The sequence below is a fragment of the Delphinapterus leucas genome, chromosome 3, assembly GCF_059928025.1.
Source record: "Delphinapterus leucas isolate spDelLeu-1000000601 "Yukka" chromosome 3, BTC_Dleu_Yukka2, whole genome shotgun sequence".
NCBI classification, from domain to species: domain Eukaryota; kingdom Metazoa; phylum Chordata; class Mammalia; order Artiodactyla; family Monodontidae; genus Delphinapterus; species Delphinapterus leucas.
The window spans coordinates 10,278,195-10,303,248 of record NC_143131.1 but is presented as its reverse complement, the minus strand read 5'-3'; the positions used below and the strand labels follow the sequence as shown (position 1 = coordinate 10,303,248).

General features: G+C 47.9%; 2 protein-coding genes across 3 annotated transcripts in view; one reads left to right on the top strand and one right to left on the bottom strand.

Moving 5' to 3' along the window:
- The window catches only part of CMBL (carboxymethylenebutenolidase homolog), a 62,663-nt gene extending 57,057 nt beyond the window's left edge, over positions 1 to 5,606 (top strand). Inside the window, exons 5-7 of the mRNA XM_022581389.3 lie at positions 878 to 1,020; positions 3,570 to 3,661; positions 4,846 to 5,606. Coding sequence (XP_022437097.1) covers positions 878 to 1,020; positions 3,570 to 3,661; positions 4,846 to 5,025 — 415 coding nt within the window. The 3' untranslated portion in view covers positions 5,026 to 5,606. The remainder of the gene's footprint in view (positions 1 to 877; positions 1,021 to 3,569; positions 3,662 to 4,845) is intronic.
- A 2,541-nt stretch (positions 5,607 to 8,147) lies between these two features.
- CCT5 (chaperonin containing TCP1 subunit 5) lies at positions 8,148 to 25,003 on the bottom strand. 2 transcript variants are annotated; one of them, XM_022581382.3, is made up of 12 exons: positions 24,838 to 25,003; positions 22,053 to 22,113; positions 21,424 to 21,588; positions 20,076 to 20,274; positions 18,119 to 18,311; positions 17,886 to 18,035; positions 15,311 to 15,430; positions 14,533 to 14,718; positions 13,657 to 13,794; positions 13,066 to 13,246; positions 11,647 to 11,801; positions 8,148 to 8,455 (listed from the first exon to the last, which is right to left on the bottom strand). In XM_022581382.3, the coding sequence occupies exons 1-11, from the start codon at positions 24,940 to 24,942 to the stop codon at positions 11,674 to 11,676; spliced, it is 1,626 nt and encodes a 541-aa protein (XP_022437090.1). In that variant the 5' UTR covers positions 24,943 to 25,003; the 3' UTR covers positions 8,148 to 8,455; positions 11,647 to 11,673. The 2 variants fall into 2 exon arrangements, with proteins under 2 accessions (XP_022437090.1, XP_089764804.1); XM_089908678.1 differs by lacking the exon at positions 8,148 to 8,455 and having other exon boundaries at positions 11,437 to 11,801.
- Between the last annotated feature and the right edge of the window lie 51 nt (positions 25,004 to 25,054).

Sequence of the window (25,054 nt, the reverse complement as noted above, 5' to 3'; positions counted from 1 at the left end):
ATTAAAAGAAAAAGAACGTGCAATAGAATTGCTTTTTCCTTTTTTTTTTTTCTTAAGTGCAAACAGACAGCGTTTCTTCCTTATCAGATCCAGCAGAACTTTCCGGGCCGGCCTCGCAGCACTACCTCTATTTTGGCATCATGCTTCTAGTTGCAGAAGCTGTATGAGTTCCAGACAACCAATTTGCAAACGAACCATTTGCAAGGCCAGAGCCACTGTTCCCCGTCCCCTCGGGCTTGCCTCTTCCTCGTGGCTTTCCAAATACTACTGTGTTCTTTGGGCATGGGAGGAAACAGGCGATGCAGAGTTAGGGTGTCGGGCAGGGGGATGGAATGTGCTGAGTCAGACAGAGCTGGGGAGCTGCCTCCTGGTTGAGGCTGCGCCTTGCTGAGAGAGAGGAGATGAAGGAGCTCCCTGGGGCCGGATCTTGGGATCAAGCCCTGGAGCCGCGCTGTGGCCTTGGGCCTTGATCTCTCCTGAGGCTGTGGAAGGCTGTTGCTCAAGATGGTCTGATTTGTGCCACCCTGTCAGGTGGTTGGAAGAGGCTGGGCTTGGCAGGGAGACTTGCGGGGGAGAGATGTCACTTGTTACTCGTCACCCGGTAGGAGGTGGTGAGGACGGAGCTCTGAAAGTAGGGATCTCAGAACCTCAAGGAACAGCTGCTGAGAAAGCCCTGTTACCACTAGTGCTTGCTGCCCAGTGTACTTTCAAGGGGCCACAAAATACCTCGTTTGTTTTTATTTTGGCTGTGCCAGAAGCTTGCTGGATCTTAGCTCCCCCACCAGGGATTGAACCCGGGCTCCGGCAGTGAAAGCGCAGAGTCCTAACCACTGGACCACCAGGGAATTCCCCTTGAATAACTTTTCTTTCATTCTAGAGAAGTTGATGCGGTCTTGAAGTATCTGAAACAACGTTGTCATGCCAAGAAGATTGGCGTCGTGGGATTCTGCTGGGGTGGAGTTGCTGTCCATCACATGATGACGAAATACCCAGAATTCAGGGCAGGGGTGTCCATCTACGGTAAACCTGCCTTGTGCATTTTTACACAATGAAAACTGGAGGAGGGGTTGAGTGACAAAGGCCACGAGCCTCTTCCCAAACTGAGGGTTCTGGTGTAACACAAACCCCAGTGGAGCAGAGATGGCCTATCTTAAGGAATTGGTTTTAAAAATCTGAAGGTAGAGGCGGAAGTATGTAATATCTAACCAGAGGGAACCTGGGTGCTGACCGTGTGCCTTTGGGGAAATCCCCTAATCCGAGGTCTCAATTTCTTAACCTAGGATGAAGGGGATAACTTTCTTCCTGTGATAATGGTTAATATCAAGCAATATTTTTATGAGCAATAGCTGTGAAAAGATTTTTCCAAGATATGACTAATTCTCACCTACTCACGCATGCATGCAGTCCTGCACACACACACACACTATATATACACATGCATATATGTGTATATATATGAAAACAGGGAAAGGGAAAACCGACTCTAAAATAGCAACATAAACATTTCATGCAAACAAACCAAATGTATCACACCAATGACATAAGAACATTATATCTGTGTATAGAAATGGTTACTAAGTGAGGATATGGAAACATCCGACCTTGGCTTTCTTTCATGATAGTATATCCAACAGTTATACTAATGATTCTTATTTGGCTTAATGGTTCCTCACTGCGGTATTTTCACTTACTTTTAGCATTAAAAAAAAGCCCTTTACCGGTTTACTTACTCAAAGGCAGCAGCAAGCTGCCGGTTGCCGCTGTGCACAATGGGGCTGGCAGCCCTCGTGGCGCCTTTGTGTGAATTAACACAAGGCGCTCCGGAGTGGACTGCTCGCCGGCGCCCCCTCGTGGCCGCCTCTGCGCAGTGCGCGACTGCGGAGCCGGGCGGGACTTGGAGCCCAGGGGCCTCAAAGCGCTGTGCAGCCACCTAACGTGGCCTTCACAGAATAGGGCGGAAAGCGTGGCCCTCTTGCCCGTGGCTCCCTGCATTCTAGAGAGGAGTTACAGCTAAGGGGAGGCTCTCCGGCTTACTTGGCTTTGCTATACTGCCAACAGGAAATGGAAAACAATTTTTTCTCCTCCGTACTGACTGGGATTCTCTATGACCACCCTTGAGTCAGGCTCCGCTGTGAGTCCTCTTTCTGAGTATGTCCCGACCTTGGGCTCTCTCCTTGGCCCACTGGGTCAGTTTAGCGAGAACTCCCCATCCTTGATATGTGATCAAATTCCTCCTGTCCACCCGCCCCCTCCATGCCTTGTCACCTGGCCTGCCTTCAGCAAAGGCTTTGTCAAATACTGTGTGGCCAGAATCCCCGTAGCCCGATGATTCCTTAGTCATTTTCCATCCACTGGCCCCCATCCTGCTCCGTGGTGGAAAATCCCACTTGTCCTCGCATTTGGGGTTGAGTCTGGTGTCCCTCCCTCACTGCAAACCCTTGTTGCCGTGGTCTCCTCAAATAAAATCTTCCTTACCGTCTTTGACAAGTGCCAGAATAATCTTTTCTTTTTTTAAATAAATTTATTTATTTTATTTATTTAGTTTTGGCTGAGTTGCATCTTCGTTGCTGAGCGCGGGCTTTCTCTAGTTGCAGCGAGCGGGGGCTACTCTTCCTTGCGGTGCGCGGGCTTCTCTTTGCGGTGGCTTCTCTTGCTGCGCAGCACGGGCTCTAGGCGCACTGGCTTCAGTAGTTGTGGTGCGTGGGCTCAGTAGTTGTGGCATGCGGGCTCAGTAGTTGTGGCTTGTGGGCTCTAGAGCGCAGGCTCAGTAGCTGTGGTGCATGGGCTTAGCTGCTCCACGGCATGTGGGATTTTCCCGGACCAGGGAGCGAACCCGTGTCCCCTGCATTGGCAGGCGGACTCCCAACCACTGCGCCACCAGGGAAGCCCAGAATAATCTTTTCTTTAGAACTCCTCTCATCTCAGAATGACAGTGAAGTCTGAAACTTTTACTTATTTTCCTATAGGAGTGGGCACACTCAAAGTTGTCTGAATCCCCGAAGTCCAACATGCTTTTGACTAAATGATCTCTAAAATTCTGAAGGCACTTTAGAAGGATGAAAACTAATTATTATGAATGACCTGCTGGGACCCGCTGCCGTGCCCAGGGACTTCACACACGTGGTCTCCTCTGAGCACAAATACCCCATCAAACACTGACGTCAGAACCTTGGGGCTTGAGTAAACCGTGAGAAACTTCCAGAACAGCGGTGGTCAGATGGTCCAGATTAGAAAGTTATCACCTCTTGGTAAATGAAGACACGTCCCAAGAGGGAGCATTTTTCAGGCTGCTCCGTATCTTTACCTGCCAAGCAGCCGGCCAGGTCTACAGCCGTCATTTAATGGCCTGATTCCTGGTGAGTGAGGTAGAGAGAAGGGAGCTCAGACTCAGTAACCTTCTCTTTGAGCCCAGTTTTATAGAACAGGCCACTTTTGTGGAATTGCTAAAAAGAAGAGACACAAAACCCCTAAAGCACATGTTTTCCTTTGAAAAATCTAACTCACATCGTTTTCTGTGGCACATGTACGGGAGTCATACCCTGTGTCCCTGTCCCGCCCCCATTCTCCAGGCATCATCAAAGACTCTGAAGACGTGTACAAATTAAAGAACCCCACGTTGTTCATTTTTGCTGAAAACGATGCTGTGATTCCTCTGGAGCAGGTAAGTTGGCATCTTAACTCTTCTCATCTCTGTGTTTAATAGCAGGACTTGACATTTTTTTTTTTTTTTTTGGACTTGACATTTTGGGGAAAACATCCCGAAGGATTCATTTGTTCCTCCAAATATGTTTCAACATTAAAGTTTTAAAGGTGTGTTTTATCGGGGACTTTGAGGGGGTCTGTAACCCCCTAAGTGCTCCTGCCATGGCTGGATGGCTGGTTACTTCCCTGCCCGTGCCCCCTCCGTGTGGAACCCATGAGTTATCATAAGATCTCTGTCCTTAAAGACACAGCTGTTTGTTTTTTTAATTAAAAATTTTTAATTGAAGTATAGTTGATTTACCATGTCATGTTAGTTTCAGGTGTACACCACAGTGATTCGGTTATACATAAAAAATATATATATATACATATATATGTGTATGTATATATTTTTTCAGATTCTTTTCCCTTATAGGTTATTACAAAATATGGAGTATAGCTCCCTGTGCTATACAGTAGGTCCTTGTGGGTTATCTATTTTATATATAGTAGTGAAGACACAGCTATTTTAAATCCAGTATGTTGATAAGGAAAAGGCAGATGGAAACTGTGGTTCAAAAGCAGTTGTTTAGAAATTACTGTTGTTATTCATAACTGATACATTTTATTGATATGTTTTAAACAACTTATACTTGAATCTATGAATTACATATTGAATACATTGAATATGGTATATGCAAATAGACTGAAGTATATATTGAATAATATATAAATATATTAATACAATTTCAAATAATTGATGTATCTTTAAAAAAAGTATTATTTTATTTTTATTTATTTGGTTGCACCAGGTCTTAGTTGCGGCACGTGGGCTCCTTATTTGCAGCACACATGTGAGATCTAGTTCCCTGACCAGGGATCGAACCTGGGCCCCCTGCATTGGGAGTGCGGAGTCTTAACCACTGCACCACCAGGGAAGTCCCCTGGTGTATCATTTTTATATCGCTCTGAATTCTCTCCTTTGCCAGAGGTGCGGACTGTGCCGATTATAAAATTAAAAGTGAAAAATTCATGATAGCTATGGAACTTAATTTAAAGCACAGATGTTAAAGCTCTTTGATAAGCATTCAGGGAAGATTTGGAGAATGGAAAATATTGCTAGAGGGTTAAAGTCCTATCATCATGAAATCTTTTGCCAACCAGGTCTCTTTGCTGACTCAGAAGTTGAAAGAAAACTGCAAAGTGGAATATCAAATTAAAACGTTTTCTGGGCAAACGCACGGGTTCGTGCATCGCAAGAGAGAAGACTGTTCGCCTGAAGACAAGCCCTATATCGATGAGGCGAGAAGGAGCTTGCTCGAGTGGCTGAACAAGTACGTGTAGCCAAGGCCAAGGGCAAACTTTCTCAAAATAGCTCGCATCCAGAAATTTGCTTTGAAATGCTTAGATCATTTGATTCATTTTCACTTTACAGAAGATGAATGAAGGAATCCTGAAATTCATCTGAAACACAAATTCAGTAGGACAAGTTAATGTATGAAATACTTTAACCTTTAACATGTGCATAAAGAAAAATTTTAACAAGAGGTCAGGACCGGTAGAGTAATGTCCTAACTATTAGTAAAAACCTAGAGCTATCCAGGGACCAGCTCACAGATCAGGCATGGCCTTCCGGCCTTGAATTGAGCACATCCTCTAAAACGAATAATATGGCAAAACCGTGAAAAGCCTGAAATGTAAACTCAGGTAAAGCCCACCTTAATTGGACTTTTATCTCTGTCTTAATACAGATGAATTTGTCATGTTCATATACTGCACTATGAGAAATTTTGAGATTAAAGTAAGGTTTTAATGACTGACCTAATCATATCAAGCTAAAGACTTAATTTTTGAGTTTTTGAATCTGTGGCTTTTTCTAAAAGCTAATAAAAAACGATGGATGAGAGTTGCCATCCAGCTCCCTGCTAGGCAGTGGTGTTTCAGACAGTGACGTTTTCGGGTCCCTGGGGCTGGGGTGGCATCACAAATCTCTCCTGTGTTCAACCAGAAGGGTGGTGTCAAGGGTAAAGTTTCAGTTTTTACACTTAAATTAATAAAAATCGCATCAAATCGAAGGCCCAGCTCCTCAGTAGCCCTCACAGGTCAAGCCTTCAGTAACCATGGGTGGCGGGTGGGAACTGCATGGGGCGTGCGTGTCTGCACCGGTCAGGCCACTTCACGTGCTGTAGCTGCATCCTGCTGATGCTCAGTTAACCCCGTCACCCCCCACGTGACAGCCCAGTGGTCGTCATTCTCCGTCCCGGCCCAGAGGACCTCTCTACCCGGCCAAGTGCTCGCGACCAGAGCAGGCAGCCATCCTTCCCGCTGGCCTGCAGGCTCTGCAGGTGCTGAAGGGCTACCTCATTCTCCACTGGGCCGGCCCTGCAGGAGGCTCTCGCCAGGTGGGGCTGCGGGGAGGGGGCCGGCTTGGGTCCTGGGTGGAGGGTGGGCTTTCAGCCCAATGTGCATGGCTGACTGGGGGCCGTTTCTTGTCAGGGCTGGGGCTCCGGGAGGGAAATCGGGGCAATTTCTTGTCTGGAAGCTGGGGAGCAAGGAGGTCCCGGCAGCCTCAGGGAGCCGCTCCTCAAATTCCGTGGTCGCTGGGCCTGCAGAGGCCCCGGGAAGGGGTCCCGGGCTGGGCCAGAGGCCGGGCAGCGGTGGGTGGAGTGGAGAGGAGGTGAGGGCGCGGGGAACCAGGCTGGCTGTAGAGAAAATGAGAGGCGCGAGGGAAGAGCCCAGGACTCAGGACCCAGAGGGGCTTGACTTGTTCTGCTTTTTAAGGGGAGCTACTTGGTGGAAGGTGCGAGGGGGGCTGAAGGTGCAGTGGAGAGGTTCTGTTAGGCAGGGGCACCTCAGCTCTCAGGGTGAACCTGTCCAAGAGCCCTGACCCACCTCTGCTCCATGCCCACGGCTGCTGGAGGGGGCTCCCATCACTGTCCCTCCAGGGGGCCAGGCTGGAGTGGCCGCCTGGAATAACGCACCTGGCTGTGCTGAGAGGACAGCACCCTGGAGGGCCCTGCATGGCTAGTCAACGCTCTGGCCTGGAAGTGATGCTTCTCTCCCCTCACTGGCCTGAGCTGCTCACACGGCCCCGCTGGTCACAGAATCTGGAAGCGCGATCCCGTCGGGTGCCCAGAAAGGGCCACGTGTTGGCGAGGCTCACTCGTGACTACCCGAGATGGGGAACCGAGGGAGCAAGCTTGAGAAGAGATGGAATCTAGGGTAACACCCCCCCACACACACGACAGGAGTGTATGAGTTTCCTACTCGTGCCTACCTGAGATGGGGTACTGAGGGAGCAAGCTTGAGAAGAGATGGAATCTAGGGTAACACCCTGCCCCCACACACGACAGGAGTGTGTGAGTTTCCTACTGCTGCTGTGACAGATGACCACAAACTTTGCGGCTTAAAGACAAATGTATTATTCCGTCAGCTCAGCTGTTTATTCTGCTCTGGGTCTCACAAGGCCAAAGTCCAGCTGCTGGCTGGCTCGTTAGGCTCCCTTCAGGAGGTCTGGGAAGGATCCACTTCCGAATACATCTGATCCTTGGACAACAGGCCTGGACTGCGTGCGTCCACTTGCAGGTGGGTATTTTCCAACAGTAAACACTGCAGAGCTACACGATGCGCGGCTGGTCGAATCCTTGGATGTGGGACTGAGTGTATGGAGGGCCAAAGGGCCGGCTGTAAGTCACCCAGGGGTCTTCACCTGCACAGGTGGGCGGCGCCCCTAACCCGTGTTGTTCAAGGACCAAGTGTGCTCCCCAGTTTTTGCCACAGCCGTCCCTTGCAGTTTGGGACCGAGGCCCCGTTTCCTTCCTCGGCCCCTTCAGGCCTGTCTTCAGGGCCTGCACATGGTCCCTGCATCTCAGGGCCAGCAGGGGGGCATCCAGTCCTTCGCGCCTGCACCTCCCTTCTGTGACCACGAAGGGCTCCTGTGACATCACGGGGCTCACCTGCATCCCCTCCCTCTTAAGGTCAGCTGACTAGTACTTCATGCCATCTGCAAAGTCCCTTCACGGCAGCACCTAGATCAGCGTGATTGGATGACTGCGTAACCAGACTGAACCCTGGTTTGGAATCCTGCCTGCCACCGGGAGGGGGGTGGAGGGGCTGCACAGATGACCACGGGTGCGAGCACAGAGGCCGGAAGTTCACACTATCAGCTTCAACTGCCCTTGAAACGGGTCAAGGTCATACGATGTCTTGGTAAGTGCAGATTTTCAGCGCTGTATAAACGAGTTTACTTCAATGAGTGAATGGTGCAAACTATGCAGCGTCTCTTGGCAATGACCGGCATTATCATGAGGATTTAAGGTGCTAATGCAGTAATTCTCCAACGTTTTGATCTCAAGATCCCTGTATGCGCTTAAAAACTTATTAAGGACCCTCCCCCCTCCTCCCAAAAGCTTGTTTTTGTCAGTTACACCCGTTGGCATTTAGTGTTAGAAAATAAAACTAAAAAATTAAGGCAAGTATTTATTTTAAAATAATAATGGACACACGTTAATATACACTTTTTCTAGTTTCCATAACAAAAGAAGAAGAGTGGCGTCGTTTTCCACTTCTGCAAATCTCCTCGATGTCTCTCTTAGCAGAGGACAGTGGGTTCTCACATCTGCTTCTAACAACACATTCAATTCAGTGTAGTGTAGAGTCTGGCCACATCGATATGTTCAGTAGTTGGAAAACAGTGCATATTCTGTTTTAGTCTCTTCCAAAACAGAACAAGTGGTAGTTTCAATCAACTTTTCATTCTGTTACGCTGGTCCACCTACACAAGAACGAGACCGTAATATACCGATGATTGGAAAACACCAGCTTACTGAGCCACGCACAAATACCATCAGTCGTTGCTGGTGGGGCGGGGGGGGGGAGAAAGAGGGAGACTCCAGAGACCCTCCTGGAGCCACTGAGGACACAGTGAGCAGGTGGCTGCCGCCTACAAGCACTCTCACCAGACACCGGACCCGTCGGCACCTTGATCTTGGACCGCCAGCCTCCAGAACTGTGTTGTCTAAGCCACCTGGACTACGGTACTTTTGTTGTAGGTGTTCACTGAAGTGACAGGGTCACAATTCATTTCTGAGCAGCCGTCTGTCACGCAGACGTGTGAGTAACCGGCTGTCAGTCACATTTAAGTAAAGACGGTGTCCACAGGGAGGGGCCAGTCCAGCTGAGGCGGCCGCCATGCCTGTTATGTGAGGTGCTTCACACACTTGCTGTGTCGAGCGAGCACCGAGACGCCGTTGTACTCAGGGGCCGAAATCTAATGACTCGGGCTGGCACTGCTTCGAGGTCACCCTTCAGTGACAGCAGCTTTATAAGCGGGTGGTGGTGAGGAATACAGCTTCTAGCACCACCTGATCCCTACTCACGAGTTTTACCCGTCACTGCTTTTGCACCATCAGTGCAACTGTCAACACGGTGAAAACGGCAAATCAGCTCTTAGAAACTACTGTTGACCTCACAGCCCCTTGAAAACCGCTGTTATCACCTACGTAAGACGTTACAACAGCGCTCAGGACCCAGCATGTTCCAGGTGCCCTCGTTGCTGCCACTGCGTTCCCCCAACGCTCCCCAAGGAGCCACCTGTCTTTGGTGCCCCCTTTCCTGGCACTTCAGATGACCCCCGTCTGCCCGGCTACCCCCAAGAAGCACCTGAAATGCAGAAACACTTCTCCACGCCTAGTAGTACTTCAATTATTTGTTACTTCGTTACTCCCACCCCCCCCCTCTAGTGGAGCTGTTTCACCACGAACAGAGAAAGAAAGGATTAAAGACATTCGGTCACATACAACCCACTAGCCTCTCAGCCCCTGCAGAAGCGTTTGTATTTCTGAGTGGTTGTTTATAATTAAAGACCAGGCCACCTAACAAACATTGAATAGGGAATTCCCTGGTGGCCCAGTGCTAGGACTTGGTGCCTTCAACTGCTGGGGCCCAGGCTCGATCCCCGGTCGGGAACTAAGATCCCGTAAGCTGCACGGTGCAGCCAAAAAACAAAACAAACAAAAGGACAAACAAACAAACAAAAACACTGAATAAAGCCGCAAGTGCAGGAATTGGGAATCAACAGGACAATGCTGGGCCCTGCGTGGGACTCCGGCTTCAGGGTCAAGTGCCTTCACTGCTCTTGATACACACAGGATGAGGTGTGTGCTCTTGATACACACGGGGTCGGCTACAATACAAGGGATATAAACTCGACAAGCCATTTGGAACTGGAAGATAAAAGGTAACATGGTACCCTGAAGAGGTGCTTTTACCGGAAAAAATCAAAAGCTTGTGAAACAACATGTGTACGAGTTTGTTCATAAGCCACATAGTTTCTCTCAACCCAAACCAGCAGAAGCATCTGTGAGGTCCACTCTTTGGAGGAGTGGTTTCGTAGCTCTTTTCATTCAACCACAAACCCCTTCTTGTGAGACTGGTCCAAAGCAAGTTGCCGTATGTTCTTTATAGGCTAGAATCCACCCTTGTAAATCAACTCACCTGAACTACTAGGTCAAGATATTTATCTCAGTGGGTCTAAGTCTGACATGATCCCAAACTTGACGCATTCTGACGCTGCACCCAGAAAGCAACAGTGTAAGTGATGATAGTGCCACTTCACAATCCATTTCATGATGAAATGTGTACCAGGCTGTATGTTCATTAGGATGAATGATATTGGCGCTTACTACTACGCTTCCTAGCGAAACCACCAGTGCATTAACGTAGAGAAAACACAACGACCCAACAGATAGGACTGGTCAGCACCCAGGTCCCCAGAAGGAACCCTGGATCGTTTCCTAATTCTATGGAACCTGACTGGTCCAAATCCTCTCCCCCTGGTGGCACAAGAGTGAACTTTATCATCATGATTCTCTAAGAAACATCCTTTTAGAGAACCAAACACAAGCCAATGGGGAGAGGGGAACTCTCGAGTTAGATTGCCAGGGTTTGACTAAGCTCTACCATGTACTGGCCGGAAGGGGCTGGCAGATGGTCAAAACTCACCTGTAGGATGGGAATAACAAGAAAACTGTCTCCTTTACAAGGTGGTGAGAACAGGTAAAGTTCTCAGAACACACCGGCCTTCGGTAAGGGCTGTCACGGTTAGCCAGTATTATTTTAATAAGCAGAATGAATTCAATACCAATCTACTCACACATGGTCATTGCAAGGTATTTCCTCCCACTTAACCCATTTTTCTGCATTTCACTCTAACCTCCACTCGTTCTGTTCCTCTGATAAGAAAATGCCAACAGGGTTCTGAATCGCCCTTCTAAGCACCTGCAGGTGGTGCAGGAGTCTGTGCCCACTCTGGCCTTCTCTGTACACGTGCTGGCCTGCGCTTAGGGTGGAGCCAGGGCAGGATAACGCCAAGGGGACTACGTGAAGGTTACGCTGTTAACGCGGTCTCAGTGGCACAGTAATAATGCCCTAGCACACGTCGGTGTAACCTAAAAGCACGTTAAGACATCCCACAATCGTCTGGTGGACACTCACCTCTGACGGGTCTCTACAGTCAAAGATACACCCATTTACACAGATGCAGCATTTAAATAAATAGGACCAAGCCCATAATTCCTCAATGTTAAAATAAATCTTGAGAACAAACGGAACATTTAAAGCTGTTAAATACAGGTCCTACGGCTTATTAAAAAAAAAAGAAAAAAAAGAATAAAAAAACCAACTCAAACCCCTTCAGTTAAGGCATTTGATGAATGTTACAGTGAATGTTTCTTAACTTGAAGAGCAGAATATAAAGGCTGTTTAAAGAGTTCCCTTTAATAGCAAATACAAAAAACCTGTGAGATCACATCTCTACAACTCCAGGTCTCTGAACAAGTCAAACTATTGCTACCAAACAGCTACTGTTGTTATAGCACCTACAGTGTCTAATGAAGGACATAGTAATAAATAACTGTAGATGCATCACGAGACACCCATTTATTTAATCACGGTAGTGGATCTTACTTCTACATTTTATTCTAAATTCTCTTTTTATTCTTCAGATTCTCCAGGCTTACGGATGTCATCAATCTTCAAAATCATTCTAACCACTTGTGTTGCAAGAGAGATCTGCTGCTTTTTGCCAATCAAGGTTTCTATGACGTGTTGTTGCTTCATATCTGAAAAACACATATAAATTACTATAAAACAGCATACACATTTATTACTAATACCTTGCTCCAATTTATGGAATTAGAGTAAAACTTAAGAAACACAAATTTGGAAGCCACAAGTCCCGGTTATATTTTCAGAAGAATACACTTCCACTGCTTCCCAGGACATTCTGGAATGTGAGCCTGGTTTCCAGAGAGCTGTGGGGACAGGGCCTCCTCAACCACAGGCTGAGTTTCTCAGTGACCTGCCGAAGGGGGAATCGCTCAGCAACACCTCATCCCACAGCGCACCCAATGCCGTCACTTACTGATAGTAAGCCCCATGTGACCGTGCCTGAAACGTAAAGTGACTCCAACGAAGACCTGGGCATTCAAGTTAAAGGAACTGAAATATGTGTCTGACAGGGAGTTGCTGCTGTTACTCAAGTCCTTGGGCTGTTAACCTAAAACCCAGAATATACCTACAGTTCTAAGTAAAAACAGAACAGAACAAAACACAACACCAAGGGCTTCCCTGGTGGCACAGTGGTTGAGAGTCCGCCTGCCGATGCAGGGGACACGGGTTCGTGCCCTGGTCCGGGAAGATCCCACATGCCGCAGAGTGGCTGGGCCCATGAGCCATGGCCGCTGAGCCTGCGCGTCCGGAGCCTGTGCTCCGCAACGGGAGAGGCCACAACAGTGAGAGGCCCGCGTACCACAAAACAAACAAACAAAACCAAAACACGAACTGCTGGAGACTCTGTGGTCAGGACTAACTGCAGAACCCCAGAGACGGCCCCATCAGGAATCACTGGGAATCACCAGGACCACCGTTCCAACAGGCTAAAGCTGCGCTACCTTTTCAGCAGATGAACTATGCGAGTGCTACAGAAGTTACAGTACATCCCATTTATAAAACACCCTGGAATTTATGGGACACGACCACAGAATCAGCTGTAAACCGAAAGTCAATTTCAGAGCTGTCTTATAGGTCATACAGAACACACACCGACAGACATTTGTGTAAGAAAGGTAAGATGGAAATTATTTTCTAAAATGGAAGTCACCTTTGGAATAAATACCGCACTGCAGCTTTTTGTTATTAAAATTAGTTGTAGGTTGCCAAGACCAGCAGTCTAACAATTCCCACGGTAATTAAATCAAATGTTCTAAAATTCAGGACCTGAATACCTGAAGTGTGTTTAAGTACTTAAAAAGACAGGATAACACGCAGCACGTGATGTTTCCAGTTAAGTCGAACCGCAGCCCCCGAGTGGTGACGGTGCCTCACCGTTTGTTCCCCTGTGCATACAGTCAATCCCGAGGGCAGGGTTCATCTCCTTCACTTGTTTGGCTCGGACTTCGGTCATAGTCTGGATGGGATTCATGCCGCTGTTCTCGGCAAGGGCCATGGGGATGACCTCCAGAGCGTCGGCGAAGGCTCTCATGGCGTACTGCTCCAGGGTCGGGCACTGGAAGGGCACACGGTTACGGTCAGCGTGCTCGGCCAATGCCCCCCGCCAGCAGCTACTTGGAAACATAATTAAATCGCGTACTTTGAAAAACTAACTCATAAAGAATTCTAAGGACAGACCGTCCTATGAAAACGTCACTACAGGATAAGGATGGAGAAGGTACATGTGTGAGAAGTCGGAACAGGTCAGCCCTTCCTGCTGTGCCTGCAGGTACGACGTCTAATTCTGAATTTCAAGTAACATTAAGAGTGCAGAAATTTGCCGTTGAGGCTGCAAGGTCTGAAAAAGGCTGAGACACGCTGGTTTGTGGTAACCCGCACTCGAGTACACGGGCACGAGAATCGACGCAGATCGGACGCCTGGGGTCTAGCATCCCCGCTGCACAGTCTGTGACGGGTCTCACTCACCTTGTCGGCCTCCTGGCTGACGGCCAGAGCACAGGCTATTTCAGCAGCGCCTCCGCCGTACACCACGCGGTTGTCACGGATGAGGTTCCGGATGACACACAGAGCATCGTGAAGGGATCGTTTGGCTTCCTCGATGATCTGGGGAAAACAATTTTGCCTAGGTTAACGTGATCACAATCTAATCACTTTAGAGCCGCATACCGTGCACCTGGGGTTTAATCTAAGTGCTTGCTGGGTACTGGAAATATTCCTACCTCGTCCCCAGTAATATCCTTGGCTAAAAAGACTGGTACCAGAAAGTTTTTTGCCAGATGGTTTCTATCTATTCTACTTTTCCTCCCTATAATGTAGTTAAAACCCCCCAAAATACAGGGCAGCCAGGGACTCATTCCAGGACCTATGCCCAAGTGAAGGGGGTCAAACAAAAACGACAAAGAAACACCCTTACAATAGTCTTACTCATCTCGATGCACTAAAAACCCATTCCTGGTGAATGGAGAGCATGCCTATGGTTACCACTCAGGTTCCCCATTTATACCTATGAGACAGAGGAAAGGCAAGTGGGCCTCGTAGACCCAACAGTGGAACACGGTCTTCAGTATCTTACGTTGTGATATGTCCTTTTTTTCCCCGGCTGCACCGCACGGCTTGCAGGATCTTAGTTCCCTGACCAGGGACCGAACCCAGGCCCTGGCAGTGAATGTGCTGAGTCCTAACCACTGGACCGCCAGGGAATTCCTGACGTGTCCTTGCTTCTCTAAGAAAGATGCTGTCATCTTTCTTAAGGTAACTGTGTCTCAGTTAAGTACATAACGGGAAAAGCCAAATCACGCTCCAAATTCTGAAAAAACGCAGGGCAAACAACTGCGTTCTCACCATCTTATTCCCTCCTCTGATGAAAACGGTGACGGCTCTGGAGTTCTTGCACCGCTCGATGACCAGCATCTTGTCTTTAGTGGTCCCGAATGAAATTTCCTTCACAAGACCCGCAAAGCCCAGCTTCTCGGCCGTGAGCTCTGAGAACCTCGGGACGATGCGGCCGCCCGTGGCAATGGCGATCAGCTGACCGGCAGGCCGGGGGAAAGGAAGACCAGGCTGGTGAGCAGGGACTCTCAGAATCGCACCACGGAGGAGCCACACTTGACCCACGAGCGCCGTGTTCAGTAGAACCTCTGCCCCAGCCTGGCCCAGGTTTCAAAGTCTGCCCCGAAAGCCTGGCTCACTGAGCAAGGTTCCGAAGAGCTGGGTGTCCTGGTCAGGCTGCGGCGGCCCAGCGCCATGACCCCGTGCGCAGCCCTCAGCTCCCCACCCGTCCCCGCCACGAGCAGCCACGAGGCCACGTGTGCCGGGCTACGGACCACGTCCGCAATGGCTCTCAGTACTGATGGGGCTGACAGTGAAGCGGGCAGCCTGTGCTCCTGCCTCAGAGTGCCTGTGAGACAGCCAGGGAGAGAGGGGAAAGCGTCTCCAAGTGCCGTGAAACATCAGAAACCCATATAAAAATGGTGACAATCCCCAGCGCACCCTCCTCTTATCTGTGGAGCCCTGGCACAGTGTGCTGACTGCAGGCGAGCGAGGTCACTGCAGCCTCACGTACAGAAACGCACCGTAAGCTCAACCCGTGTTCACAGTCTCTTCACAGGGAGCCTCCTACCTCGATTTCAGGGCCTCCGACCCAACGAACCGCAGGCAGGTTATTCTGAAGAAGTAAATGATTTGCTTCGTCGTCAAAGCCCCACTGGCAAATGGCTAGGTTAGCGCCAGTGTCTTTAATCTGGGGAAAGAAATGCCGCAATCATGTTAATAAAAAGTAAGTACTCCTTGAGCTCTTCTGTTTGAAAAACGGTGAGAAACATAGCTAGGTGTGTAGGTGGGTGCATTAAAATAATGCACAGAAAAGAGAAGAAAAGAAATACCCAAATGTCTACCTTCTGTCATCTCTGAACTCTAAATATTGAACACGTATCAACGGGAATCACCTCATTTTTAAACAAAGCTTTAAACGTTAGCAAGTCACGTGAATGCCACCGTTACAAGTGAAGCAACACGAGGCACGTCAACAAGGCCAAAACCCTGCCCCCCAGAAACCAAGGTCACAGCTCTGTGTTGCCACGAACACCTATGAAGCAGTTTATTCGTGTGTGTGTTTAACAAAAGTTGAATCTTGCAATACAATTTTCTGTAGCTTGCTTTTCGCACTTGAGTAGGCTATCCTCCGTGGAACAAGATACAGGCTAATTTACAGGCCGACAGAGGTGACCCTGATTCTAGCACTACCTTCCCCCGCCCCCAATGCCACAAACAGCTAAGTGGCTCGTCCTGGGACGGCGGCAGTGATCGGTACTGTCAATCAATCCCTCCCCGGGCGGTAAGGGCTATGCCGTGTCCCACAGCTGCCATTTCGCTCCTGTCTCCACCCACCCACCTGGTTCTCCCCCTCCTCCCCCACTTCCCCGACCCTCTGGAAGCTTCCAGTGGCCCTCTGGAATTGAGCCCATTGACAAACTCCTTCTTGGCAATGTTCCCTTTCCATTCTGGCTGTGAACGATCGCTGGCGTCCCCTGAAAAACCAACATGCCACGCCTCCTCCTCAAATGGCTGTTTTCCCTCCCACCTGCTCCAAATAGGAGGGGCCCTTGCCTCTCCTGGCCACCCACAGCGCCCCTCTTTGGGTCACACTCTCATTCCTGACAGTGTTGGCATCCAGCCCCATCACAACTCCTGTTAGCATTCCTGGCAACCTGCACACCTATCGTCACGGTCCACCTGACCCCCTTGGCATCTTGGTTCCTGTCCTCTTTTCCTGCAGGGCACCTCGGCCAGCACTCCCATGGCTACCCTAGATAGAGCCCAGGTAACAAGCTTTCATTTACAACCCTCTGCCAGCATACCCAACCCCTCAGCCTTCTGTTCCCAGCCTCAGGGCCTTTGCACATGCTGCCCACTCCCACCTCGCCGCAGCCTGGAATGCTCCTCACACAGCCATGCCGCTCTCACTTCTCTGAGGTCTCTGCCCACATGCCACGCCCTCAGAGGCCCTCTGACCAGTGTCTGTGACAGTCACCCGACCCGCTTTCCCCTTATTCTGCACCCTAAGAGCAAGCGCTCTGCTTTGTTTACTGCCGTATATCCAGTGCCCACGACAGCGTCTGGTATATACTAAGCAGAGAGATATACCATGAAAGCATAAATGAACTCAACTATTCCCCCCTCCCCTCAAAAACACTGGAACAGGTTCTAGTTTGTTTGCTATGATAATGTTTCAATAGAGACCCATGTTCATGCACCCCTGAGTGCTGGTGTTTAAAACTCCCAAGGACAGAGTCCCCAAAAGAGGAAACCGTTTCGTCGGAGAGCAGGCACGTGTAAAACGTTAATAGCCAGAGAGAAAGTTAAGTATTTATAAAATAACACTCTTGACTTGTTGAAGCAATGAACTGGGATGACTATGACTGCATTCTGGTTTGATTTCGGTTACTCAGCAACTCTTTTGTCTGAAAGTTATACTTGGAAGTCTCAAACATGTGGTAAGCCACATTACAACTGTTCAAACCTGGCACACACTAGCTCAGATGTGCCCAGGAGAATAAGCACATGAAATCAAAAGTGCAGCTCCAAATACACAGGCCGAGTCGTTCATGCGCCCCAGGCACGTTACCATTTTAAGACTTGCCCCCTTATGCCGTCCTGTGCCATTTGATTTTTTTCTCACTGTGAATGTTTACCCATTTGATAATTTAAAAGTAAAGGAGGGGCTTCCCTGGTGGCACAGTGGTTAAGAATCCGCCTGCTAATGCAGAGGACACGGGTTCGAGCCCTGGTCCAGGAAGATCCCACATGCCGCGGAGCCACTAAGCCCGTGTGCCACAACTACTGAGCCTGCGCTCTAGAGCCCGCGAGCCACAACTACTGAAGCCCGTGCGAGTAGAGCCCGTGTTCCACAACAAGAGAAGCCACCGCAATGAGTCGCCCCCGCTCACCGCAACTAGAGAAGAGCCCGCGCAAAGCAACGAGGACCCAATGCAGCCAAAGATAAATAAGTTTATATATACAAAAAATAAGATTCAAAGAAAAAATAAAGGAAAGAAGCCTATACCTTTAATACCTTATTTGTAGCCACATAAAGTAGCAAGATTAACACAGATCAGCACATGTATTCACTACCTGGAGCTAACTAACTGCATCCTTTCAAAGTTTTAAATTTCACCAAGAGCCACGGTAAGACTTACCTGCCGAATCATCTCCTCAAACTTCTCCTTCTCATATTTCTGAAGGGCTTTAAAATCTTCTACAGACGTCACATCCAGCTTATGCTTCGTCTTTGGTTTCGGCGGTTCAAACGGACATGTTAGGATGGCAATCTTAGCATCTTCCACTTGCTACAGTGAGAGACAGAAACGTTATGAACAAACCGGTGGGCTAAGGAGGGAAAAGCCTGAAGCTGCAGAAGGCGCTGACTCACTTTGGGCATCTGCGGGTGACTGAAATCCTTGTCCACGATCACGCCCTTGATCAGCTTGGTGTCCTCCAGCCTCCCGCCCACTTTGCCTTCTACTTTGATGAGCTCGAAGTCAACGTCTCTGCGCTGCATGTCGGCCACAGTGAGGACGGCGTTCACGGCAATCTCGGCCATTTGTCGGTGACAGCTGTTAACCCTGAAACACATGAAACAAACCTTTCACGTTCACTGAACAGTGACTGCAACCAGAGCACAACATGTGATGTGGTAACTCATATGACACAACATACTGTGACCCACAGATACTGTACAAAAAGAATGCCACCACGACCTTCACTTTCAACCGTCTGGAGCAGGGATTCTTAACCTGGGATGCAGGGACCCCCAAAGGGAATCATAACCTGGGATGGGAAAAAAATTCCATCTTTATTTTCACTAACAATAACTGAAATTTACTATTTCCTTCCATTATGAATATACGTAAGAGACCACTGAAGTGCGGCAAGAACCAAAAATTTACCAAGACTGCCACTTTTTAATACTATTAACATTCTGAAGTCCAAAACAGAATGCGAGAGCGATGGAACCACCAAGGAGAAGCCAATCTCGTCCACAGGAGGTGCAGCACTTAATGAGAAAGGCCTGACCATATCAGTTACAGAGGGGGCACGTTATCTTTTTTTAAAGTTTTGAAACATCGGAAAAGACTGCTCAGTAATTTTAATTTGATTCTGGAGAAACCACAAGGGAACTCTAGTACTTGAAATACAGTGCTTGAAATCTTAGGTCACCTAGAACAGATAACCATGAAACTAAAAATACCGTGTGACCTAAGTAACTGATATACAACGTTTTGCTTTATGTTGAGGATATCTGGCTCTCGTTAATCCATTTGGACATTTTCTATAGTAAAGACCTACACATACTGGGGTTTTATAAAGACTTGCAAATAAAGCAGGGTCAACTTAGAAAGCAATAATAACACATGATTTGTGTACTTCAAGAGAGGGTAATGTCTGCTTTCCAGGAGAAAAACAATGCTGTACTTGTGACAGAGGCCACCCTGGGTAGTCACCCTTGCCCCAGAGCTGTCTCAGCTCAGACATGCAACAAGGGGACGGCTGGCATCACCGAAGACTTCTCTGCTTTAACACAGTGCTGCAGTGGATGCCTTTCCCCGAAGGCAGAAGGCAGCAGACATTTTTGTAGTACTTCCCCTGACCTCTAAGTTGAGACCATGTCTTCCTTCTTGGTACAAATTAAAAAATTTCTCAAATTGATATGGATAAGAAAAACAGCATAATAAGGCACCTTACACTGGATTTTTATGCTACATTTTTATAAGAGCCCACGAGTCTCTACCGTTGTTCAAAGTAAGTGTGTCCTGGGGCTGACGCTGCTTTGAGTCTCTGGGGCAACGACTGGGTCTTGAGTCCCCAAGACTTGGCAGCAGGCCTGGCACACAGTCAGTACTATGTAAATGTTCCAAACGTAAGTCACTTTCAGCTTAAGTCAAACTTCAAGACTGCCCCTTCATACTAAATCAAAATTCTGGATCATTAACTTGCTTGTTGAATGAATAAAAGCAGAACTTTCCCACTAAAAGGCTTCCTAGCAAAGAAATGGTAGAAAGAAGTGCTATGAAAAATTAATACAGCCCACTAGTAGGACCTTTTGCTAACCCGTCCTATCCTGCCAAATTAAAGAACTCTATAGTTTCCAACTACTGTCAAGAGGCCTTAATAACCAAACCTGGAAATTCAGCTTCCAACTAAAACACAAAATGCCTGTCTACATTTGCAGTAAAGACAGAGTAAACCAAAATAACAACACAAACTGAAAGCAGCTCATTAAATCAACAGGAAACCATCAATGATAATTCTCAGTTGCCTTTCTGAACAAGCACACAAACTCTGCCCACTCTGTGAACGCGCCCGGCAACACTGTACTGTACACGCACACTTTGGAGCCCAGCGTGGTCTTCGCGGTCTGGATCAGGGGCTCGGTGTCCTTCGTGTCGACGAGGACACTATCGCTGATCCTGTCCAGGTACTCGATAGCAATGCGGGCGGCCTGCTCGTAGCCATCGGCAATCCTGATGGGGTGAATGCCGCGGTCCAGCAGCTGCTCAGCCTCTTCCAACAGGGCACCAGCCAGGACTGAGAATGAGACAGCACACGCCTGGCTCAGGAAATCGCTAAAACTCAAAACAAATTAGATGCTGCCGCTGGAAATATGAAGGTTCCAGAATTAAGCTGGAAGCATCTTAGAGGCCGAGGCCATCTAATCTAATTCTGCTTCGGTTCTAACCTGTATGTTCAATTCTTGGTGATATACAGAATGTAAAGAACATAAATCGCAAACATTTTTATAAAGGGGAAAAAACTTATGTATCCTGACCCAGGGATTTCTGTTCAGGGACATATATGTTGGCGATAAAAGGATTATAAAATTTCTTTATTACCCTCCCCCCAACCTTGCCTTTCCCTCTCATTTCAGCATCACAACGATGAGGAGTTTGTTTTAATGCTGCTGTATTCCAAGCACATCCAGAACAGTGCTTGGTACCCAATGAATATTTGAAATATTTGCTGAATAAATTAATTCAAATTTCAGATACAGAAAAAGTAACATTAAAGATATTCATCTTATCAATCCTCCCAAACTTTTAAAAAATTCAAACCTTCAGAAAAAATTTCATGACAGTAAAATGAACACTAGTTTACTCATTAATAACATTTTGCCGCATTTGTTTTCTCTACAGATGTATGCCTTTTCTTTTCAACTATGTGAAAATTAGTTGCAGAAATCAGACATGTAACCCCTAAATACTTCAACACAGCTCCATGTAACCCCTAAATACTTCAACACAGCTCCTAAGGAAAAGGGCATTCTCCTGCATCTCTGTAACACGACTGTCATACGCAGGAACCTTAACATCGATAAGATACTACTCTAATACATGACTCACAAATGACCCCATATGTCCCAAACATTCTTCACAGCTAGGAAAAACAAACAAACCAGGCATCCAACCAAGTTTTACACATTAAAGCTGGCTGTCATTTCTCTTTAGCTCCTTTAATCTAGAATAATTGCCTAACTCTACTCCCCACCCCTTTCTTGTTCTTTTATAACAGTGACAGTTTTGAAGAGTCTGGGCCACTTGTCTTGTATCGTGTCCATTTGGATTTGTCCGACTGCCTCCTCATGATTTAATTCAGAATAAACATTCTCAGCAGGCGTGTTAGGCCTGTAATATTAAATAACACCTCTTAAATGAGAAAGGACATTTTGCCTTTTCTTACCAACCACTCCTGTGGTTCCGTCTCCAATTTCATCATCCTGTGATTTGGACAGTTCGACCATCAGCTTGGCGATCTGATGATCGACATCCATCATGCTTAAGATGGTGGCACCGTCATTAGTTACGGTCACGTCGCCATCCTTATCCACCATCATCTTATCGAGCCCTAAAAGACACCAATGTTTAAAATGGCTTTGACCTCTTGACCCAGTTCCTATCTAGGAATTTATTATAAATAAATAATTCAACATACATAAAGGAATATCTCCATGGAGACCTTTCTAGATTGGCTAATCTAAAGCAAAACACTGGAAACAATTTAAAATGGCCAAAACTAGAGAAATGACAAAAAAATGTAACAGTCATCACAAAATATAATGTCACAAAAGACAACAGCTATGATTTAGAAAATGCTAATGGTAATTATGTTAAGTGGATAAAACACCTAATCTAAAATTGTATGCACATTATGACTGTAACCGTGTTTAAGGTCTGGAATACACCAAAAACGTTTGGCCACATTAGGGGAGAGGATGCTTCCCTTCATTTCCTAACTTTCGGCAAAGATACCGTATTGACTATTTATGATTTATGACTTTTGTTAAAAAACAGAGAATGTTAGTCTCTTACCATTTGGTCCAAGTGATGTTTTCATTGTATTTGCTACAGCTTTTGCTGCCATTATATGAGACTAAATGAAACAGAAAAAGCCAATATTCAAGTTACATATAATTTTAAGAGTTAAGAACATAGAGCTGATGGTTATAAAAATCACTTATGACATATTTTCCATTCTCTAGAAGTAGCAGCAGACAGGTCCACATCTAACGGTGACCACTTCCCAACTGCTAGTGTGAGAAGACAATTCTTATGTAAAAGAACAGAACTAAGTGCTCTGTGTTCTCTCTTTAATCCTCAACACATCTATGAGGCAGGTTCTACGGGCCCATTTTACAGCCCAGAGCATAGACAGTCTGACCTGACACGCCTTGCAAGAGCACTGTGCAATGCTAACGTCATGTGAAGAGTCTGGCCGTCGACACACAGCACCTTGAACTGTCGCACTACGGTTTACTGCACACTCCTCTCTCAGGTGGTCCAGCCAGTACACAACCCACAAGGCGGTCAATGCTGAAAATAACAGCAGCCTGAATGCATCCTTTCCTCCTTCCACACGATTACACTCATTTGTCTGGTTCCCTGTCTTCCTATTCCTGCCGTCACCGACCTAACCCTGATCCATCGCACCTTACAGATTTCCTGGTCTCTTACCTCACCACCGATCCTTCGGATTCATCCTCCATCCAGCTAAGCTATCCATTTCTCTCAAACATGTTACTTTCCAGTCCCCAGCCCTTAAATGACTCCCCAGCACCTCAACTCTCACGTCTGAAAGCTCCAGCTGCTCTTCAAAGCCCTCCACAGTCTGAGACCCCACCCCCTTCCAGTGAGGACAGCCTGTGCCTGCGACCCAACAGGTCCTCTAGTCGCTGAAGCACCGATGCACAGAAAACCCTCCGCCCGTCAAAATCCTGACCAAGTCTCCAAGCAGTTCAAGCGCACACATGCCGTGAAGCCTACCCCTGTCACCCCATCTAACAGGTAACAAAACACACAAAGTTCACCAGGTTTGTGAAAATACTGGTAATCCTCAAAATACACCCTGACTGATAGGTCTGCACAACGGAATTTTTATAGGCCAATAACCACAGGGGCGTGGCATACATATTCTTAACCAGGGGTGATACTGCCCGCCAGGAGATATTTGGCAATGCCCGGAGACACCTCTGGTTGCCACAGTCAGGGAGGAGACCACAGTGGGTAGAGGCGTAAACATCCTGAACAGGACAGACGCCACAACGGAGAAGGATTCAGCCCCAAATATCAACAGCGCCGAGGCTGAGAAGTGGGGCTTTAGACCACTGGCTGCGGAGTCACACAGAGGTGGGCCTGAACCGTGACCCTGTTCTTTACTAGCTCTGGGACCTCAAGCAATCCCTTAACTGCTCTGGGGTCAAGTTTCCTATTCCATAAAATAGTACCTGTCTCAGAGTGCGAGAACTACGTGAGATGTGGCAGGTCCAAAATAACCTGGACCTTCTGTTATACTGGTATTTTGGGTGCATGTATTTGGCTGTTACTTTCTCTGAAGTGAAAAATGGAATTGAATGCGTAACACAAGTCGTGTGAGCATCTACCACATACCAAGACTGGGCGGCCACTCCTTACATTACCCTGTTTAACTCTGGTCCTCAGCTCGATGGGGGTGTATTGCCCCCACTGGGTTGTGTAACTTGTCCTAAGTCAAACAAACAGCCCGGAGTAGAAGTGTACTGCTTAATTTAGTAAAACCCCAAGAAACTAAGCAAACAGGGACACCTCTGACCTGGTGACACGGTCCATACACAGCAACGTCATGGATTCCATCCTAAATGCTACCTCCCCAAGTTTAGTTCTACTTAAATTGTGATTCTGTTCAAATCCCCTTCAATGGCTCCCCTCCCATCCCTCAGGATAACATCTCGATTGCGGGGCATGCAAGAACTTCCACTTTTCGGAGCCACTGTAACTTAAGTAGACTGTGCTGTTAAAACCGAAGTGCTGTCTTCTACAAGATGCCATGCGTTCTCCTGCCCCGGTCCTTGCGTTCGCTGTTTCCTGTTCCTGGAAGCTAGCTCTTTCCCGTTCAAAACATAACTCCATCCCTGATCAAAAGCCAATCAATCCTCTCTCCAACGCCTGAAGGACACCCTCCAACTTTTACCTGCCACCCCTCCCAAATCTGGTGATTTTGGTCGCACACAATCTTGTATTATGGTTACTGGTGACAACTTTTCACTCCTGCAGTACTATGGTTATTGGTGACAACTTTTCACTCCTGTAGCTCGTTTTTAAATTTTTACGACCCCACGTCCAGGAATACGTCATGCATAAACGGACTCAAAAATGAAATGCGCTGTAAATGACTAAACCTTTAGAAAGCGACAAAGAAAATGAAACTCATTTCCTTTGCGGCTGTTGTAGGGACACCGCCTGAAGGCTAAGAATCAGAGTCCTAACCGGCCAGGTGACCTGAGAATACCTCCGCTGCATCTTACTGCTGAAAACGCTGCTCGGAAGGACTGCAGGCTGGAGAAACCAGCGGGGACGCGCCTTCAACGCCTGTGAATTCAAGCCACCCCACCCAACTCTGAAGGGCGCCTGCGGGCCTCTTTAACCCCCAAATGGGACTAGGGCTTATACGTTGGCCTTTCCCGGGCCCAAGGCGTGGACCGCAGGACTGGAGACCAGAGGGGCTCCCTCGAACCTTCCCCGGGAGCACGTGGCAGAACCACTGTGAAGAGGCGCAGGCGCAGAGCCACTGGCTTCGGCCGCGTCCTCTCATCCCACCGCCAGTGCGTCCCCGTCCCGTTACCTTGAGGGCCTCAAGTCCCATAAGACGAGACTTGCGGTCCTGATCCTTGATGATGAGGAAAGGGCGGCCATACTCATCGAAGGCTAGGGTCCCCACAGACGCCATGATGCAGCCACTGCAGTTACTCTCCCGCAACCGGCGGAAACTACCGCGGAAGCAAGAACACACTCTGCTCTCGCGGGCGGGCGCAAAAGCTCGCGCATGCGCAGTATAGGCC

What these genes read in the sequence shown, in the direction of transcription:
- CCT5 (XM_022581382.3), bottom strand. Translation starts at nt 24,942, where the DNA reads ATGGCGTCTGTGGGGACCCTAGCCTTCGATGAGTATGGCCGCCCTTTC. An exon ending in AACATCACTTGGACCAAATG is followed by an intron (nt 21,589 to 22,052) that starts GTAAGAGACTAA and finishes GGTGTCTTTTAG; the next exon opens with GGCTCGATAAGATGATGGTG. An exon ending in CGGAACCACAGGAGTGGTTG is followed by an intron (nt 20,275 to 21,423) that starts GTAAGAAAAGGC and finishes TCTCATTCTCAG; the next exon opens with TCCTGGCTGGTGCCCTGTTG.